General features: G+C 39.8%; 1 protein-coding gene across 2 annotated transcripts in view; it reads right to left on the bottom strand.

The window, feature by feature from the left end:
* ADIPOR2 (adiponectin receptor 2) overlaps positions 1 to 15,422 on the bottom strand; it is a 33,572-nt gene extending 18,150 nt beyond the window's left edge. The window contains exons 1-2 of one of the 2 annotated variants that reach the window (XM_042468919.1): positions 15,266 to 15,422; positions 4,311 to 4,545 (exon numbers count right to left, since the gene is read on the bottom strand). In XM_042468919.1, the coding sequence (XP_042324853.1) occupies positions 4,311 to 4,478 (168 nt within the window). In that variant the 5' untranslated portion in view covers positions 4,479 to 4,545; positions 15,266 to 15,422. Of the gene's footprint in view, positions 1 to 4,310; positions 4,546 to 11,016; positions 11,056 to 15,265 lie in introns of those variants that run through there. The other variant, XM_042468920.1, reaches the window with a different exon arrangement.
* Positions 15,423 to 21,402: the final 5,980 nt, after the last annotated feature.

Consider the following 21,402-nt stretch of genomic DNA (forward strand, 5'->3'; position numbering starts at 1 on the left):
CAGCCATTCAAACAGCAAAAGCCAGAGGTAGATAAATGCCATGAAGGAGGCCAGACAGTCCAGCACAGGACAGAAAGAAACAGCGATGACTGACACAAGCTTGAATATTCACTAGAAGAGCCAAAGAAATGAAAGTAAGGGAATAATCTAGCCACCCCAGTGTGCCTGAAAACATTCCAACTTTAGATCTATCACAGACTATGTTCTTTTCTTATGTTCTTTTACACACAAAAAGTCCACAAGTGGATCTCTAAGCATCCACCTTAGAAAAGAGCATCATGCCACCCTATCTATAATCAATATTTTCCCACTCCATCCCTAAACAGAGATACACATTCTCAACCTGGCAATAACTTAAGCATCACTTCCTTAGTTTTTAACTTGGAAGTCTTAGTGTTTAAAAAGAGAGCTTAATCAAGCAGGCTGAGTACTACCGAATTAAAAATAATGCAATGCATTGCAAGCTGTGCCAAATGCACATGCATATTACAGCGCCTCATGACAACAACATGAATTTATTCTTTCAGAATGTTTTGTAAAGTGCCTGAATTTTAAATGGGGAAAATGTGTCTTGTCTCCAAGCTAACAGAAAAGTTATGATAGAAAGAGCTTTTCACTGCCATGTTTAAAATGCAACACTTCAATAGGAAGCAAACAGTAATGTCACAAAACTGGAAATGTTCATTAACATTTCATGGTAAGGACTTCTATGAAATGTGATATCCTGAAGCATTGCTTCTCCTTTGAAAATCTGCTTTCTATAAATATTCAGTACTTCTTTCACTTTTTAAAAATCCACTTGTTCCTTTCTGCAGCTTTATATTCAAGCTTGTTTGTAATGCTACAAGCAAACAACTTAAAAACACTACTAATACAGGATTGTTTTTGGCTGATCGTGTTTTGCTTACAGCAGCTGTTGTGTGTGCCTTCAAGTTGTTTCCAACTTATGGCTACCATAATCTATCATGGGGTTTTCCGAGGCTGACAGTGTGCAATTCACCCAAGTGACAAGTTTCTATGGCTAAGTGGAGAATCAAACCTTGATCTCATGAGTTGTACTTCAACAGCTCCAACCACTACACGATGCTGGCTGGCTATAGCAGCTATACAAATGCTTACAACTTTTGCATTAGTAGTGTTTACAGCTTGAGTACAAATTAGTGGCACTAGTGACTTGTATTTTTTAAAAAAAACAACTAAGACATAACAAGTTACATATAGAATACTGTTATTGCTCCTTCTGCTATTTAACTGCTGCAGTTACTTTTACAGATACAGGGACTGCTTGGCCACACTGATTTTTTTTTAACTGAAGTAACTATGTTACTCATTTCTGATTAATGGCAAAAGCTGCTTTTCTTTAAATAATGTGGCTATAACAGCAACATACTACCCAACCTTTTGTTGCCCTGGAACTAATTATTTATAAAAAGTAGCTTTCCAAGCTATTTGTTTTACAAACTGAAGGTTACCAAGCACAGTATACTACAGTGCTCCCGTGTCATATGCGGATGCCTCTTACATGCGATGGAAGAAACAATGGGGCACGCGCCACGCCGCACATCATGCACAGGCCCCATTATATCCAATGGGGCATGAGCATATGTGCTATTTGCCTTATGCAGGGGGGTCCGGAACGGATCCCCCGTGTAAGGCAAGGGTGCACTGTATATGGATACAGGGTATAGGCAGAAGCTAAATTAGGTCCAAAACATACTGCAGAAATAATCCTGTTTCAGACCACTTTAACTGCCCTGGCTAGGGAATTCTGGAAACCAGAGTTTTGTGAGAAATTTAGCCTTCTCTGTCAGAGAGCTCTGGTGCAACAATAATCTACAATTCCCAGGATTCCCTAGCACTGAGCAAGGGCAGTTAAAGCAGTCTCAAAAAGGGTTATTTCTGCAGTGTGTTTTGGACCTTAATCAAAGAATGCTTACCATCTATACCTATTAAAAGAGAAGAAGCTTTTAAAAATACACTCGTCCCTCCACATTTGTGGTTTGACTTTTGTGGATTTGATTATTCACAGATTATATTAATATGTTCTCTCTAGGAATATCTAGGTCCTCCAACGCAACATAATGGTCAACTTTAATCATAAATCACACTAAAGGATCTAGAAAGAACACTCCACTAGGCATTAGTAGCTCCTCCAGCACAATCCTATGGTCAATGTCTGGCAGATGTTGATCCCAGAGTTGCACTGGAGGACCTAAAAATTCCTAGAGAGGTGTTCTGTGAGGTAAATACATGTTTTTGTTATTTACGGTTTTTCCACATTCACGGGAGTCCTATGCCCCCAAGTCCAGCAAATGTGGATGGATGAGTGTAGTTCATATGCCAAAACATTTCCCCCTATAAAACAGATTTTAAATGTACCCCCCCCCCCCCCCATCAAGTCAGAGGCATTACATTTTTAGCAGAAACAGAAATGAAGAGAGCCAGCATGACGTAGTTTCTGGAGATCAGGGTTTGAATCCTTGCTCAGCCACAGAAACTCACTGGGTGACTTTGGGCAAGTCACACTCTCAGTCCCCCTCTGAACAAATCTTGCCAAGAAAAACCCTTGATAGGGTCACTATAAGTAGGAAACAACTTGTAGGCACACCAATACATTAACAAGTAACAGAAGCTTATTTGTTTTCTACTATGCAAAGTGTTCAGATCAGTCCATGTAAGTTTAATAGTTATCTGTGGTGGTATCCAGACCGGCACAAAGCGCCAGCCTGGATACATGCTAGGGTTGCCTCAAGGCGTCCTTTGCAGATGCCCCACAACCCTAGCACGTAACCGTGGTGTTGTAATGGCGGTGCCCTGTCTACATGGGCGCCACCATTACGATGTCACGGCCATGCCGCAGCCAAACAGCACAGCGCAGACATGACATCCTGGTGCCTCTGCAGGGCGCTTATGGCGCCCTTTCAGCAGCGCCAGAAGGAGCTCTGTTTTGGAGCTCCGTTTTGGAGCTCCTTCCGCCACGCGTATCGCTCGCACGGTCTTTAAACAGCCACGCCAGCGATACAGAGAGAAAGGGGCAAAGCAGCCCTTCTCCCTTTCCCCGCCGCTGTCGGGGTATCCTTGGGGCATGAAGCAGCAGCCTCAGAGAGAGCATGTCAGTGCAAACCTCTTCTAATATTGCACATTTAAATCTCCTTTGGAGAAACCATCTGTTGGCCCCCATCTTATCACCTTCAAGGTTCTGTCATTCACCAAAACACAACTTTGTACACAATAATCTCTATCTCACATGTACCTGGCATTATGAAGCATCACAGAGAACACAGCCCTATTCTACCATTCCAAAATTACCTGTCTTCTTCCATTGAGGGCTACAGGTTGGATTCTTCCCTGGCAAAAATTCAGAATCTCCATCAAGCCCTGCTTGCTCTTGGGCTGCATCTGCACTACAGAAATAATCCAATTTGACACCACTTTAACTGCCATGACTGAATGCTATGGAATTCTGGGAACTGTAGTTTTGGGAGACATTTAGCCTTCTCTGTCAGAGCTCTGATGCCACAGCAAACTACAGCTTCCAGAATTCCATAGCATTGAGCCATGGCAGTTAAAGTGGTGTCAAATTGCATTATTTTCACAGTGCGGATGCAGCCTTGGTCACCCAGGTCCAGTGTGCCTCTTATGTATGGTCCAGTGTGCCTCTTCATGTATTTGGGCTTTGCCATAGGAAAATATTAAATAGATTGCCATGTTTTCCTTCCAATCCTGCAGGAGTTTGTTCCTTTTTTGAAAAACACCCATGTGTGGGGTGTGAAGCCCAGAAGATGAGCACTATTTCTGTGAGATGCAAAAGATGTAAAACACCCAAGAGGTAAGACCTTCAAGGCTCTGAGACATGGACTCCCTTGCTTGTTATCTTCCTGAGAGCTTGCAGGGTATGCTTGGCATGAGCTGGTCATTTTCATTTACATACTATTGCAATTTGCTGTGCAGAGAAAAGTGGGTGACTTGTACAGTCATGTTCCTGGAGCCATGGTTCTACAGACATATTCAAAGTGTATGTATACATAACTGCCCACTGCAGATATCCAAACTACTACAGTCAGCTTATGGGCTGTTGACTACCATCAGCCCTAAACACCACCATAGTCAAAGGTGACAGATGATGGAAGTTGCAGTTGAACAATATCTGGAAAGCTGACCATTCCCTGCTTCAAACATTCAATGGTCTGGGTCTGGAACATCTGTGGGACAGCTTCGTGTCATATGAACGTATATCCTCATAATCATTATTTCAATCAAAATCAAGTGATGTGGTTCACTGGCTAGATTTCAGTGTAACAACGATTTACCTTTTTCTTTTGTGAAGATGTAGTTGGTTCCACTAAGAGGGGCCCCTGCTCACTTGACTGATCACTAACATCATTTTCCTGCTCAGCAGGATCTGGCCCATGTCCCTTCCTGAGCCGTAGGACTGGCTCCAGAAAGCTAGCATCTCCGAGATCTGTTGATTCGTTCATGAGATCAGGAGACTTTGTTGAAATGTCCTTATCTTCTCCAACAAGAGGTGATGACAAACAACTAGCTCTGGAAAACCAAACAAAATTTACATTAATAAACAGATCAACATACATAACATGCCAGCACATTCAAGATACTGGAAGCCATAAACAATTGGTATCTATATTTTGGTCAGAATGAAGCACTTTTTGGGGGCATTCTTGTGGTATTACTAGAGGAAAAAGTGAATAATGATCATTGGATAAATCAGTTTAAATACTGAGCATTTAACAAGTACCACCAGGCTGTACAGTCCACTACATAGAGCAAACTTTTGCCTCCTATTAGCAGTCAAACACAGTGGTTCCCAAACTTTGGTCCTCCAGAAGTTTTGGACTTCAGCACTCAGAATTCCTGACTGTTGGCCAAGGTGGCTTCTGGGAAACGAAGTTCAAAACTCTTGAAGGATCAAAGTTTGGGAATCACTGGTCTAACACAAAGTGTCAGGACATCAGTGCTACAGTTCACCCAAAGCTATGAAGCAAACACAGTGACCTAGCACTCTTCCAGGAAAAGAAAACAAATGCTAATAAGAAACAAGAGCAGACCTCAACCATAAAGGGCTGTCTTGCACTCAACAGACCAATGGGAACTTAGAGAATTGGAAAATATTCAAAATAAATGACAATGCGCACCACACATTATGTGCATGTTAACAGCAACAACAGCAATAAAAAGTAATGCAATACTTTAACAGATTGTATTGACTTAAATCTTTCACTGGTAATTGATTAGGAAACTTTAAATGATCAATCAGGGCAGGGCATGATTTGAATAGCTTTATGGATGATCTGCACACAGTTTTGAGGATAGTTTGGTCTTAGTGTATTAATGTATTAATACAAAAATTAGAAAATCTTGAAAACAGTTATTATAATAGTTAACTTTTTTCTTGTAATTTTACACTTTTTCTAGTATCTCAAAATGGTATTTAAGAAGTTTCTAACTACACAAGTTTACACAATTGATTAGAAACTTTACTGTCTCATGTCATTACTTGTAAACAGATGTTTGCATTATAACAGAGGTTCCCAAACTTTGGTCCTCCAGAGGTTTTGGACTTCAGCTCCCTGAATTCCTTACTGCTGGCCAAGCCAGCTGGGGCTTCTGGAAACTGAAGTCCCAAAACACCAAGTTCATCAAAGTTTGAGAACCACTTTTTCTCTTAAAACCTTTAACTCATCATGAAATTGAATGGAAAGGCAGAATACAAATATTAAAGCTACAAAGTGGTGCAACGGTTTCTTTAAAGATACAAAAAGCCCTACAATGTCATTTAAGGCCACAGTTCTTATTCAGGTACATTCTAAACATTAGAGTTGCACAACATCACACAGACAAGGTCAATACCACAGGCAACATATTTCTCTTAACCCAAAAGGCTATATAATATAAGGAGAAAATCTAACTTGGTTCTAGACAACTTCCAGAAGACCTTGTGACTTTCAAAAGATTCCTTTCCTCATGAGCTCAGTACTATCATTGTTTCAGACTTAAACATTAAACTGAGACACTCTGCTGTGGAGAAACATAACATAACATTGCTGTATGTACAGGAGATGCTGCTAAGTTAGGACAATGATAAACAAATGCTAAAATTATCTCAAAGGACAGCAGTTAGAAGCGCCAGGGCCAAACTCGGCTCCCGCACTATGTTAAACCCTTTTAGCTGCCAACTCAGACATAAAAGGTGTATGAGAAATCTGGCATCAAAAAGGGATGGAGAATGATGCGCTGGAGTTGAATCCTATTAACTTCAGAGGCATTCCACAAGTCTAACAGTTGATATACTAACAGCCTACTTTGTATTTCCTCTTCTTCAATATAACTAGAACATTTATAACTAGATTTTAGAAATACTGATTAGATATTTGATTCTTTCCCTTCCAACATACATAACGCACACACTAACTATTAAAGGTTTCTCTTCTTATAATTGTCAAATCATTAATTGCTCAATAAGAAGACAAATTATATTATGTACCACTCAGCCAAATTTGAGACCAAAGGGAAAAACCACCCAGGTCACACATAAATTCTTCAAACCATTCCCAACCTTTATATACTTCAAACTCTTAAAAGTAATCCTGAGTTTTACATACCGTACTTCAGCAGTGGGATTTATATACAGGAATGTGATTACAAATCCTAAATGCTAGATGAAACTAGTCAGAAGAGATCCTAATTCAGAGTTTTAGATTTATAATTTAAATTTAGAATTTAGCCATACACCAGACTAAATTCTGGTTAACTCACTAAATGAATTTTCTGTGGCAGCAAGGGCATACTGGGTCGGCAGTGTACTTGCCAATAACAAGAAACTTTAAGTAAAGGGGAAAGCTCTCCCCTTCCACAAATTTGTTGTTGTTGTGTGACTTCAAGTCATTTCTGACGTATGGGGACCCTAAGCAAACCTATTGTAAGCCTGAGGGCAGGGAACCGTCTAATTAAAAAGATTGTATGTATTTACAGCACTTTATAAATAAAGGTTAATAATAATAATAATAATATTGTGGGGTTTTCTTGGCAAGATATATTCAGATGAGGTTTGTTATTGTCTTCCCCTGAATCCGACAGCATGTGACTTGCCCAAGATCACCCAGGAGGTTTCATGGCAGAGCAGAGAAACAAACCCTGATCTCCAGAGCCATAGTCCAACACTCAAGCCACTACCTATGCCACGCTGCCTCTCCTTCCACAAATACCTCTACTTTTATCCTCTTACATCTTAAAATACTGTACCCTAATGGTAAAAAGCTACTGTAAACAAAAAGTAGTATCAGAGTCTAAAAGCAAAAGATGAGCATTTACAGAAGTGTGCTATACAGTTAACTATAGTACCGTACTTTTTTAAAAAGCTTCAACCTTGTTCCTGCAATAGAATGGCTGAGATAGGTTCCTCTGGATATCCTCAACACCAGAGTTATAGATCTTCATGCTGCTGGCATATCATAAGCAAAGCCTTTCAGGTATTTTGGTTTTATGGAATACCATATCCAATGCATTCATCAATCCTTACAGATCACTTTCAGTGTAGTTTAAAAATGAGAGTGCAGTTTAGTCTAGTTTAGCAGCAGGAAAGGGAAAAATGAAACACTTTGCTAACAGCAATACCTATTCTCCAGCAGAGGGCATCAATATTCCCAACAGCTGCTTTTTTTGCTATCTGTAAACTGTCAATGCATACTGCATGGAGCACCAGCTTTTCAACAGCATGTTACCTAGGCACACAATGAACCAGCTAGACACAACATAAAGGAACACAAGGTGCTACCATTTTCTCTTGCAAAAAAAGAACTTATGTAAACAAGGTTCCCAAGAGCTCTTTCACTACAGTATGAACGATAAACAGCTTATAGTATTTGAGGTTCCTGTTAAGAGCTAAAAGGTCATTTAATCAAGTACAGGGATAGCAGAATAAAGGGGAAGGGAGGAGACATAAGAAAGAGAATACACTCAACTAGCTTAAACTGCAATCTCTGCCCCATGAGTCCAACCCTCAAAAATGGCTCACTGAGGACTTACAAATGGCCTTGAGGCCCATGGTCCACATTTTCCTCACATCCTAAAGATTCAGCTATCAGCAAAGCCATTTGTACAGTCACCAATGAATGGTTTCTAAGTATAACACAGCTTGATTATCAGGACAGACAAATAATAATAATAATAATAATTTACCCACCTCTCCCCATAGATCAAGGCAGGGAACAACAACAGACCAACAAATATACATTAGTTAAGAACACAACATCAGTTAAAACAGTGATTCACAAACTCTGGTCCTCCAGATGTTTTGGACTTCAGCTCCCAGAATTTCTGACTGTTTGCCAAGCTGGCTGGGGCTTCCGGGACTTGAAGTCCAAAAACCAAGTTTGGGAATCACTGAGTTAAAACATACATCAATTTAAAAGAACAAACAAGACACATACATATTAAAATAATCTACATTTTAAATTAATCATTTAAAATCTACAATTTTAAAAATAATCTGGATAGCCCTGCCAGAAAAGATTATTTTCAATGCGGTTTTAAATTAGGACATTGTATTCTGCTGTCAAATCTCTTCCAGCAAGTTGTTCCACAGTCTACAGGTGGCTAGAAAAAGTTCTGTGGTTGACAGTTGCCAACTCAGTCCTGGCTGATTGGAGTAAATTACTGCCAGAGGACCTGAGTGTACAGAGCGGATTATATGGAAGGCAGTGATCCTGTATGTAACCTGAACCCAAACCAACACTTTGTAACGGAAACTAACTGACAGACAGTGGAGTGATTTTAATATTGGTGTGATACGATTACTCCTGGATGCCCCAGTAACAAATCTGGCTGCCATGTTCTGAACTAACTGAAGTTTCCAAAACTGGTACAGAGGCACCAATGTGTTGTGTACTGCAAAAGTCCAGACAGACTCTGTTCTACCAGTAGTGACATTTTATATGAATTTTGGCAAAACTGACATGAAATTTCTAGTCTTGTGAAAGCTTCCACCACCTCTGGCAATCAGAAGAGCTTATTTCTACAGGAGGATTGCAATAAAATAAAATTACCTGATATTCTCTTCATTCCCTATAGTTTTCTTTTGCTCTCTTTACCTCAGGCCTCTATTTGTTATTTTTCTAAATGAGTTCTCATCTTAGAATATTTTCCTACAGCCAATAAACAATGGAATAGCACCTGTGGAACTCAACTGACAGGTTTATATTTGGGTATCGTAAGGCACCAGATCCCATCTAATCTTGGAAGCTAAGCACTCATCTCTGGTTAGTACTTGGATGGGGGACTGCCAATGAATACCAGGTGCTGTAGAGGAATTAGTTGGCAAAACTATCTCGTAAGTATTCCTTGCCAAAGAAAACCCTATGAAATTCACAGGGTCACCATAAGTCAATAAGCAACTGCCTACACACATACACAGTGTAAAGATGTCACTACTGAACACCAGCAATGAAATTTTGTGCCACCTATATAAATCAAGCCATAGTCAGATAGTGATATTTAACTGTATGCTCATATAATGCTTACTGGTAATCTATGGTATGTTCTATACACATTTTTTACCATTACAAGTACATGAGCACATTTCTTCATGGAAATGATCTTTTTGCCACAACCTTTCAAAGTTGTGCACTCAAGCACCACAGGCCTCCCTTCCAAAATGTTGCAACAAAACAGTTGAAGGCATTTCATAAATACATAGCTACTCCCTTCTTCTTTCACAATTACTAATCATTACTGAACTATTACAACATACAGTTGATGGAAGGAAGTAGGAGGATCTTAAAACCAGCTTCTCCTAAAACTGCATTAGCAAGCAGAGCAACATCTAGCTAATCAGACCTTTGACTAACTTGATCAGACATACATAATGATGCACCAGCGGGAGCCAGGGGAGAGAATAATTGTCAGCCACTGGACACTGTAAACAATATCTGTTTTATGTGTGCCTACTTTGGTCATTTTTAGATGCATCTTAGGTTCTCACTAGGTTGCAAATTTAGGATTGGACAATATATCACATAAAGAATGTAATGGCCAAAATGTATATAAAATACATCACGTATATAAACTATTTCTCAGATGGTTGTTCATAGGGATATACAGTAGTGAGTCACTAAACCAAATGTACAAGGACACAAAAGTTAATGTAGCTTTTGTCCACCAGGGCAGAGTGAATCATGAAATAACCATTTTAATATTGTGGTAGAGTTCAAGAAACACTTCCATAAACAGCTAAGATACGATTGCTACCTGAACTTTAGTCCCTGTATCCACTTCCCTTATCAAGGTGAACATCAATGGGTGCAGCAAAAGTCATGCATAATCAGCACAAATAAGCATAAATAACTTTGAGCAGAAAGACATGCATCAAACATTTTAGGGTTTTAAAGGGAGAAATTTGAATAAAGAAAGAATACATCTGGTTAAAATTACATTTACTCTCAACAGAAAGAGTGCCTAAAAATCCACACAAGTAAACAAAAGAGTCTCTATATACAATATTAACAACATCCTCTACAAGTAAGACCTAGATATCAAGTAGCAGTTTTGCTTAAGGACTAATGAATAAAAAACTCAAGGGAAAGAAAAAATAGCAATCTCAGCAACTACATAATTCTATTTGTTAATTCAAAAGGCACAGTAGCAAAGTCACATAAAAACCCATTAGCATGTCAAAATACATAAAGGAAGTTTTACAAGTGAATATATTTCACAAACCAACTCTGTGGTCTTTATTATTTAACTGAAAACTGCATTAACCATTCAAACCTACCCACATTTACTGGAAGTGAGTTCCACTGATTTTAACAAAAATTACTTTCTGTAATAATATTAAGAATTATTAAGCTTAAGAAACTGAACCAAAACTGAAATATTAAAAAGCAATGAAATAAGTTAAGGGGAGGGAGGAGAAAAGAAACAAGTAAAAGAAGAAGGGGGACGTTTGCCTTTAAATGCTAGATATACTGTACCTCAGAAAGTAGAATTTTCAGAGTGACTTACCACAACTATTGTGTCAAATAGAGCACTGGCAAGATGTTGTACTTTATCCCACTTCTGAAAAAACTGAGCTTGGCGTTCAGTATGTGGGAGAGATTACTATTCAAATTGGTCACCAGATGCAAAGCAAAACCCCACCTACCTAACCACATCTAAATTCTATTGGTTCCTAACCTGCCTTTCTCCTGTGACTTATTGTGCAACATTGCTCTGTCATGTGTCTGTTAAGAACTAGAGTCCTCAAAACAGGACTACACCTCCTAACCAAGATTTCTGTAACCTACATATGCAATTATATTTGGTTTATTATACTGTACTTGTTTACTAGGTAGTTCAGCACAGTGTCATTAAGGATGACACTACTACAAAGCCAGTCATTCAAATGGATTTAGTCTGAAGATGCCATTATTCTAACCCACAGTCTTATATAGCTAACCATATGCACATCAGCCATTCCTGCAAATATGCAGGTGAAAAATTGTGACTATCTCATAACTCTGGTTTGGGAATAAGGATGGCATCTGTAAAACAGGGTAGGCAAGGTGAGATGGGAGCAAAACTATTCAAATCTGTCTGTCTATTTTGCTTGACTTATTAAATGCTCGAATTAAAGATTTCATGGATATATTTAGTCAGGTGGTGCTCTGATTGTGAGTTCCTGCATGGCAGGGGATTGGACTGGATGGCCTTGTGGTCTGTTCTAACTCTATGATTCTATGAATCATCCTGAGGACTAGTCAAGCACATGTTCAAAGTTCTTATTAAGGGGTTGGGCACATGGAGGTGAGGGGCGGACAGAGGCCGCCCCTTTATCCCCACATCATTGCCATGGCAACGGCATGGCACCAGCAAGGATGCACTCCAAAAAGGAGCCATTTCCTTTCCGTGCCACTGGCAAGGCGCCATTAGTGCCCTGGAGCAGCACGGTGACATCCCTTGTGCGCCATGTTGTCTAGAGGCGGCACACAAGGCACATCATTGGCACGCGCACTGTTTAAACGCACATGTGCCCAAAATGGCACCAGGGGAGCTTAGAGCGTGCAGACGCTCCGCTCTCCCAAGCCCTAATTTCAGCTCCAGGCTGCCGCAAAGCAGCAGTCTGTACTGGGCCTAAGTGTATTTTTAATAGGCATGGCCTGTTAAAGCAAGCCAGGAAGAATTTAAAAATGAATGAGAACAAGGACGACTGGAACATATGCCCTTTACTTCAAATGAGTTCCGAGTTTTCTTCCCACAATCCTTACCTTAGAACTAGAGACCTTCACCTTTTAAAACCAAGTAGTGGTTTTGATGATAAGATGTTCTAAATTTAAAAACTAGGAAGGCAATGAACACAGGATTACATGCATGGTTCCTTTTCTTGTGTGTGTTCCAGAAAGGCTGCCATTAACCTGTTGCTTGGGGAGATCTTGTTGAAATCACATTCATTCCTTGGCTCCTCAAATTTATACTAAGAAAGCAAAAATGCTTCAGATTTGTGTAGACTTTTTGCTATGTGATGCCTTCCTGGGGTAAACTTCCTATATTAATCCCAATGATATACAGCCATCACTACCAGCCTATATAATAACTCAATTCAAAAATATATAGTCTTGCATTATCTACTTTAGAAGTAGCCAGATATGGGAAGAGATATAGAGTTTCTTACTAGAAAGCCAGAGGGACGTGGCACTTTGCAATAAATAAGTCGGGTCTGGGTTGCAGTTTGGGCACTCGGTCTGTAAAAAGGTTCACCATCACTGTCTTATAGGTTGGGATATGAATCACACAGCCCTCCAGTTGTTATCTGGACTGCTTCTCCCAGCATTCTTCACCACTGGTTGTGCTGAACAGGTTGCTGGGATTTGCATTCCAACTTCATCTGCAGGGCTGGATGATTCCCACCTTGTTGTAAAACAAAGGTGAAGATTCATAACTAAGATGAAGAAAAAAGTTAACCATAACACTTTATAATGCATACTATATTCCTACAACTGTTTATTCAGAAGTAAAGTTCAATAGCAGTCGCTCCTTAGCAAGGACATGTAAAATTACAGCCTTGATTATGCAGAAGGCTGAGGTCCACAGGAGAAGAAGGTTATTTTAGATGTCTTTATTTTAGAGTTGGCTGAGTTTAACTTACACAGCAACACACCAGAGCCCAGAAAAGGTTCATGCTGTAATACGCTGATTAGTCTTTTAAAATGGGACAACTAGAGTGCTGGACTATGACTCTGGAAACCTGGTGGCAGAATTTAAAAACGAAGCCACATTAGTCTGGAAAACCAGTATGAAAAGTGATTTTGTAGCAACTTTGAGATTAGAGAAGTTGGTAGCATGAGCTTTCTTAGACTTGAGCCTACTTCCTTAAGAGGCATGGGGACCAAGAAACCAGGGTTCAAATACCTGATCAACCATAGAAATCCATGACCCTGGGCAAGTCACGCTTTCTCAGCCTCAAGGAAGGCATAAGCAAACCCCTTCGGAACAAACCTGGCCAAGAAAACCCCATGATAGAGTGGGTTTGCCACTGCCTTCCTCTGAGGCTGATAATATGTAACTTGTCCAAAATCACCCAGCGAGAATCAAACTCTGGTCTCCGGAGTTGTAGTCCAATACTGAAAGCACACTGTCATGCTGGCTCTCAGGGTCTCCTTAAGTCAGAAACAACCGAAAGGCACACAGCAATAACAACAAGGACGTTGTAGGTCTTCACTGTTTACACAGGAGAGAAGTATTATTTTAATTATCTTATTTATTTCTATCCCCATTTCCCCTGACACAGGCTCTCAGGGGGGCTAAACAACAACTTTAAAATACACTACAATTTAGAAACAATACAAAAGCATTATGACGTAGATACAAAGTGTTGTTAAAATTAAACAATATTAAAAAGGTACAAAACATTACAAATTACAATGTATATACAGGGGCCCTTGGTATCCGCTGGGGTTTGGTTTCATCCCCCACCTCCAGCCCCAAAAGCCATGGATGCTCAACTCCCGTTAAATGCAACGGTGAAGCAAAAGAGGGTTCCTTATGTAAAAACAGCAAAATCAAGATTTGCTTTTGTATACGTACATTTTTGGAATATTTTCAAGCCCTGGATGGTCGAATCCGTAGGAAAAGGATCTGTGGATATGGAGGGATGGCTGCAATTCAAAAGGAGCCTGAGAATGGCGGAGGGAGGCTTTGTGGCTCCGGTGCCACAACAAACTGTAGCTCCCTGGATTCCCTAGCAATGAGCCAGGGCAGTTAAAGTGATCTCAGACTGGGTTATTTCCGCAGTGTGTTTTCGACCAGGGTTTCCTCGCCAAGCTTTGTTCAGAGGAGGTTTGCCTCTGCCTTCCCTTGAAGCTGAGATTGGGATTCGCCCAGAGTCCCCAAGGGGCTTCCATGGCTAAGCCAACATTTGAGCCCTGGTCTCCAGCTACAGTCCAAGGCTCTAAGCACACTGCAGAGACAGTCCAGTTTGAGACTGCTTTAACTGCCCTGGCTGAATGCTAGGGGATTCTGGGAACTGTAGTTGACAATGTGTTGCTTTAGTATATTAGCCTGTTATTTAGGCATTTTCCTTGTCTTTGTTTTATTGTCAGTTTTTGATTCTATGTGTCTGATGTTCCATCCTTCGGCGGAAAGGGAGTTATAGCCTTTAGGGCTGAAGGGCCGGCTATAAATACCACAAACAAATACCATACATAAATAAATTACTAGTAGTAGTAGTTAATACATGTTGATCTGTGGAATTAATTTATTACTGTTTTTGTTGCTGTTGTTTAATACATGTTGATCTGTGGGACTAAATTACTATTATTATTAACCATATGTTAATCTGTGGAATTAAACTATTATCATTATCTAATACATGTTATACTATGGAATTAATTATTATTATTATTATTATTATTAGTTAATAATGTTCATCTGTGGAATCAGATTATTATCCACCTGTAGAATTAAATTAGTAGTAGTAGTAGTGGTAGTGGTAGTAAATACATGTTAATCTGTGGAATTAAATTGTTATAATTATTATTAAATACGTGTTAATTTGTGGAATTAAATCCTTATTATCCATTAATACATGTTAATGCTTGTTAATGCTCCGCTCTGGGCCCCAAAACAAACTCCAACTCCCAGAATTCCATAGCCTTGAGCCAGACAGAGCCAAAGCGGTGCCAGTGCGTATGCCTCCTGGGGGGAGAGAGGCCTAGCTCCCCGTCAGGAGAGGCCCTCTCCCGGCTCCTGAGGACCCCCAATCCCAACCAGGCCTTACCACAAGCTTCCGGAGGTCGTCGCCCAGCTGCGCCCGAAGCCGAGGGAGGGGGTCCGCCCGGTCGGTCGGTGCCGCCGGCGCCTCCGGGAATCCCGCCCCCTCCGCCTTCTCTCCTCTCACTTCTGCCGCCGCCCCGCCTCCGCCTCCGCCTCCCCTTCGCCCCGCGGCGTCATCATCGCAAGAGGCGCCGCCAGCCAATGGGAGCCCGTCCCTGTCGGAGGAGGCGGAGCCTGCGTCAGCCACGCCGGGAAGATGGGCTCGGAGTAAACACGGGAGGAAAGGAGAGCTTCCCGGCCAAAGGAACGCTGGGAGATGTAGTTTTATGGGGGAAACGTTTGGAGCACGTGATCTCGGGCCTCCCGTGACGCAAAAGGCGTCAAGAGCGTCCCCGGCGGCGGTGGGAGGGGCGACCGTTGGAGTCCAACCGCCACAAGGGGGCGGGGCTTGTTTTGAATGGCACTTTCAGAATACAGTCATCTATGACTGGGAGATATATATATATATACAGTACACACACACACACACACACACACACACACACACAAATACTGTATATACAGCCATACATCACTGTATTAAGATACAGTTAATATAATACATTATCAATATAATTGTAATATACAGTATTATAACTATAATGGTAGTATTATGTAGTATAATTGTATTAACACTGTATATTAATACTGTATTATATTAATATACTTATAATTATAGTATTATATTCATAACAATACCGTATATTAATGCTCTATTATATTATATTGATGTGTTACTATGTTATATTAAGACCTGCCCAATATATAATATTTGCCCAGTATATATAATTGTATATTTATAAAGTATATATAGTAATATATTAATTATATTAATACTGTAAATTATATTATAATATAGCATTATATTACAATATATACATTAATTTTTTCAGTAAAGTTTATTGAAGATATATATATATATCAAGGAACACGCAAAATGGCCAAGCAAAAGAAGCGATTAGCAAGGGGAAAACGGCATGAGTCCATACTGCTCTTATTTACAGACGTCTGGTCCGCCGTCATTGCGAAATGTCTCGAAATACACTTCAGGATATATCATTCCTTATATTTAAAATTCTGTATGCAAAATTAAATGCGTAAACAGAGATTAATTTAATCTCTGCATCCTTCGTTAAAAGTAATACATAAATAGACAGCATCTTTGTAAATGGATTTGATTTAGATGTCCAGATTTTAAACTCTACTCCATTACCATGCTTATCAGAAAAAAATTGGGATCATTGTTTAAATTATAGTTCAAAATTTCCTTCAACAGATCATAGAATCATAGAGTTGGAACTTGGAAGAGACCGCAAGGGCCATCCAGTCCAACCCCATTCTGCCATGCAGGAAATCTCAATCAAATCATCCCCATTGACAGATGGCCATCCAGCCTCTGCTTAAAGACCTCCAAGGAAGGAGACTCCACTTCCACTGTCGAACAGCCCTTACTGTCAGGAAGATCTTCCTAATGTTGAGCTGGAATCTCTTTTCCTGGAGCTTGCATCCATTGCTCCGGGTTCTAGTCTCTGGAGCAGCAGAAAACAAGCTAGCTCCCTCCTCAATATGACATCCCTTCAAGTATTTAAACAGGGCTATCATATCACCTCTTAACCTTCTCCAGGCTAAGCATCCCTAGTTCCCTCAGTCGTTCCTCATAGGGCATGGCTTCCAGACCCTTCACCATTTTAGTTGCCCTCCTTTGGACACACTCCTTTTTCTCAATGTCCTTTGATGAATCTTTAACCAAAATTCATTTGAAACCTTACATTTCCACCAAATGTGGATAAAGGTACCAACTGAAGTCCCACATTTCCAACATTTCCAACATTTCTTGTTGGAATAATTTTATAAATTATAGCAATCTTGGCAGGAGTTAAATGCCATCTTTATACATTATTAATACTGTATACAATTCCCAGCTCAGTCAGGGAAACCCACTGGGAGGCTTTGGGCAAGTCACATACTCTCAGCCTCAAGGAAAGGCAATGGCAAAACCCTTCTCAACAAATCTTGCCAAAAAAAAAACCCCTCCGTTGTGATAGGGTCACCATAAATCAGAAATGACTTGAAGGCATGCAACAGCATTAATGTACAAAATATGCTATTATTGTAAAATAATATATACAGTACATATTAATATACAGTGTTACCATATATACTGTATATACATGTGTGTGTCTGTGTCGGGTTTTTTGTTTTGTTTGTTATTATTAACCTTTATTTATAAAGCGCTGTAAATTTACACAGCGCTGTACATACAATCTTTTTAATTAGACGGTTCCCTGCCCTCAGGCTTACAATCTAAAAAGATGTGACATAAAAGGAGAAGGGAAAGGTGGTGGGGCTAGTAGGCTAATACATATAAAGTACATATGTGTGCATTGAAGTCATTTCCACCTTATGGTGAACTCTATCCTGGGGTTTTCTTGGCAAAATTTGTTCTGAGGAGGTTTGCCATTGCCTTCCCCTGAGACTGAGAGACTATGACTTGCCCAAAGTCATACAGTGGGTTTAAATGTTCAAGCTGGGAATCAAACCCTGGTCTCCAGAGTCACAGTCCAGCACTCAAACCACTACACCACACTGACCCTCAATATATCAATATATACACGCGCACACACAGTACTCTTCTTTTGAATGGCCTTCAATTATCTCACCTTATTCCTCTGGTTTCCATTCAACATTATGCTGCTAAAATTATCTTTTGTTCCTTGGTTTTGATCATGTTACCCAACTTTTGATATCTCTTAATTGGTTACAATTGCCAGACCTGACAGAACTACTTGTTTTAATTTTCAAAGCTATACACAACCTAGCTCTCCCTTATCTTTCATTCCTTATTTCTTTTTACCAACCTGCTAGTGATCTGTACTCTGTAATCTATGATCTCTATGATCTTGTCTTGGCTTTGTCTTCTTTCAGGGATTATTCAGATGTCGTATTTTTTAGTGCGACTATGTGAACAATCTCACACATTGCGGTTTTGTTATTCACACTATTTTTTAACCAGAACTATATCTATGCGCATCTCTGCTAGTTCTGTTGCTCATACGTGTCAGCACTGCCAATAAAGATGAAGTTGAGACAGCTGACAGCTCTTTAGCAAATGAATTCTGAAAAACAAAGAACTGTAGAGATGATTTATCTGTTAAAGTAATGTCAAACTCTGTAATTGATTCACCTATTTTAACAACATATGGAATATACGGAATCGTGTACGTGCTTTTAAGCATTATCTTACTGGATTTAATCTGAAGGTAACCTGTAGAACTAGCATTATGTTTGCATAAATAATTCTGCAAGCAAACCATTCTCCACATGCTCATGACCTTTCACTGCCTGCAGTAACAGCTGGCTTGCTGCTGCTATGCAAAGGCCAGAACAAACACGAAATCCAAACAAAGGTGCTGCCAGTGCTGTTTCTATTGCTCAAGTAATGCAAGTAACCCAAGCAATATCTTTTAAAAGTGCCAGTGGAACATTGTGAGTTCCAAACATTGCGCCTCATCATTGGGACATCCCAAGGGTATAGGAGAGTAAATTTCATGGATGGTGCAATCTAGACCAGCCATTTGAGACACCAAAAGAACTTGAACTAGACCTGACTATAGTTCGCTTTGTGTCATTATCACAGCCAAGAAGAAAAGAAAACGGTTAATAGAAAATGGAAGATGAAGATCAAGAAAACAATCTGTTCCTGGGCTCCCTTGTTTGTACCTAGACTATTGTGTACTCTGAAGTAAAGCCCACTGAGTTCTATGGATCTTGCTTGTTGTACATAAGACTGCGTAACACTGCAATGTTTGGACCAGACTAAAATGTCACTATAGTATCATTATTTTTTCAAATGTTATAATAAAATACATTAGAAACAGAGTCAAATAATTCTAAAAGTATTATATGGACAACAACATTAACTGTTCTCCTTAGCTATGTGGCTTTCCCTAATCACTAAATGTCTGTTTTCCCTTCATTGTAATGCAGCAACTACTACATGGTTGCATCATGAATAAAGGAAAGTCCTGGAGAAAGAAACTGCAGGTGAAAGTAAAAAATAAGCAGTTACTTGAAATCAATTACACTCTCCTGCAAACAGAAGGAGAAGCATGAGTTCACACTCTCTGATATTCACGCTATCATGTACTTGGTTTTTATGACTGTAAACAAGACTCTCTGTATAAATCCATCCCTAAGAGCTTTTCATCTACAGAGTATTTTCTGATCTACTAATAAGTCTTTCACCTACTCTACGTGGCCTTTTAAAATTTCCAGCACCCTTTCCCCTCCTTAGTACTTCTACTTGTACTCAGTTGTTACTTTTGCCCTTCCATGTTTACTTTGATTCTAGAATCAGACAGTCAGATTATGTCAACACTGTGTTTTGTACAATGTCTGATAGACTGCTGGCATTAAATCAATTAAGAGAACATTTTGCTTTGTCTGGAGTCCTGGGTCATTCCTTTGATTAGGCAAAGAGAGCCATCTGCCTCGGACCGCAGATTTGGGGTGAAAGAGCAATAAATATTTATGGTTATTACTGTATTTTTACCGCTAGAAGTGCAAAAATATGGTTGTGGGATTTTCTGCCTCATGTGCAAAAACAATAGGACTATGAAGGTGGGCTGGGGAGATAAGGTTTGCTGCCGGAAAATACACACAGATTAATTGAAAAGACAAATTGACTCGAATCAGCTATGTTATTCAACAAGCTAAAATGACACTTAGAAAAGACTGAGTGACTAACAGTTGTGCACCTCTCACTGAAGTTCTTTCTTGATCTGTTACTAACAAAAAAATAAATCTGAAGCGATTGACTGACTACATACCGTATATACTCGACTGTAAGTCGGCCTCATATATAAGCTGAGGGCAGGTTTTGGGGCCAAAATTATGGGTTTTGATATGACCCATGGATAACTCAAGGGTAAAACCTAGGGTCTTGTAACAGGATCTAAAGTGGATGAAGCAAAGGAAAACAATGCCAAAGAACTTACAAAATTCCAGCGATGGCAAGACATAACTACCTATGAGCAAAGCCTAGCTCCCCTCCCCAATTACCTCACCTTATATGATCATGTTAAGAGATACACTATTTAACCTTTTCTTGCTTATTTTAGACATCTTAATATCAGACATGTTTCAAGCTGTGCTGTTCCATTCCAATACTGAATTGGGCCAATGCAACATACTCTGGAGCTGGTACAAATTGGTCTGAATCAGCTTGATTTTGCTTCATTATTCAGGATTCAGCCCAAATGAGATTCAGCCCACTCCCCCCCCAAAAAAACCCAATAACTTTGTGTACCATGCACATTGACTGGGGCAGATGAGGAGGTCCCATTTGCTGTTTCAGGCAGCACAGTGTCTTCAAAAAATGGTCCTGCTATTTTGTGAGGCAGATGTGACCAACACATGTGCCACACCACATTTTCGTGGTCCCTCTTCCAAACTTCAGTGATGTGAAAACCAAAAAGTATCACACATTCCCAGTCAAAAAAATAAGGAAAATTGCACTGCATCATGTCCCTTCAGAAAGCAGTCATGCTTTTGTTCTTTTGCTGAAAATACCAATTAAACAAAATGTTGACTTTTCATATTTCTGATGTTGAAACTTGGTGGCTTGCACAGTAGAGTGTGTATCTGTGCCTTTAGTGCCACCTACGCAGGCATTCCAGTATGGCAAGATTTTTCTAAGTACCTGCCCGCCTTTGCTCTACAAATTGTGAGTAAGGACAGAAAATCAAGGTTCAGATCTAAGATACTCAAATCAGCCAGAACTAGGTTGGCAACTGAGAGCCAGAGGATGTTTTCTTCAGCCACACCTAAACTGGAATGACCTGCCAAAAGAGATTCGACAGCTGAATAGGCTGTCTGAATTTAAGACAGCATTAAAGACCGGTCTCTTCCAGCAGGCTGATCCAAATGATTTTAAATTGCCAATTTTAAATGATGAATGAATTAATGAATCTTTATTACGCTCATAGACCAGCACAATGCGATGAATTTTACATGTAGGTTGTTTTAATATATATGCCACCATTTAACCTACCTTATGAGGTTGTTGTGAAGCAAAAATTCTGCTCAAAATGTGGGGCTATT

Source organism: Sceloporus undulatus, chromosome 5 (assembly GCF_019175285.1).
Source record: "Sceloporus undulatus isolate JIND9_A2432 ecotype Alabama chromosome 5, SceUnd_v1.1, whole genome shotgun sequence".
Lineage (NCBI taxonomy): Eukaryota > Metazoa > Chordata > Lepidosauria > Squamata > Phrynosomatidae > Sceloporus > Sceloporus undulatus.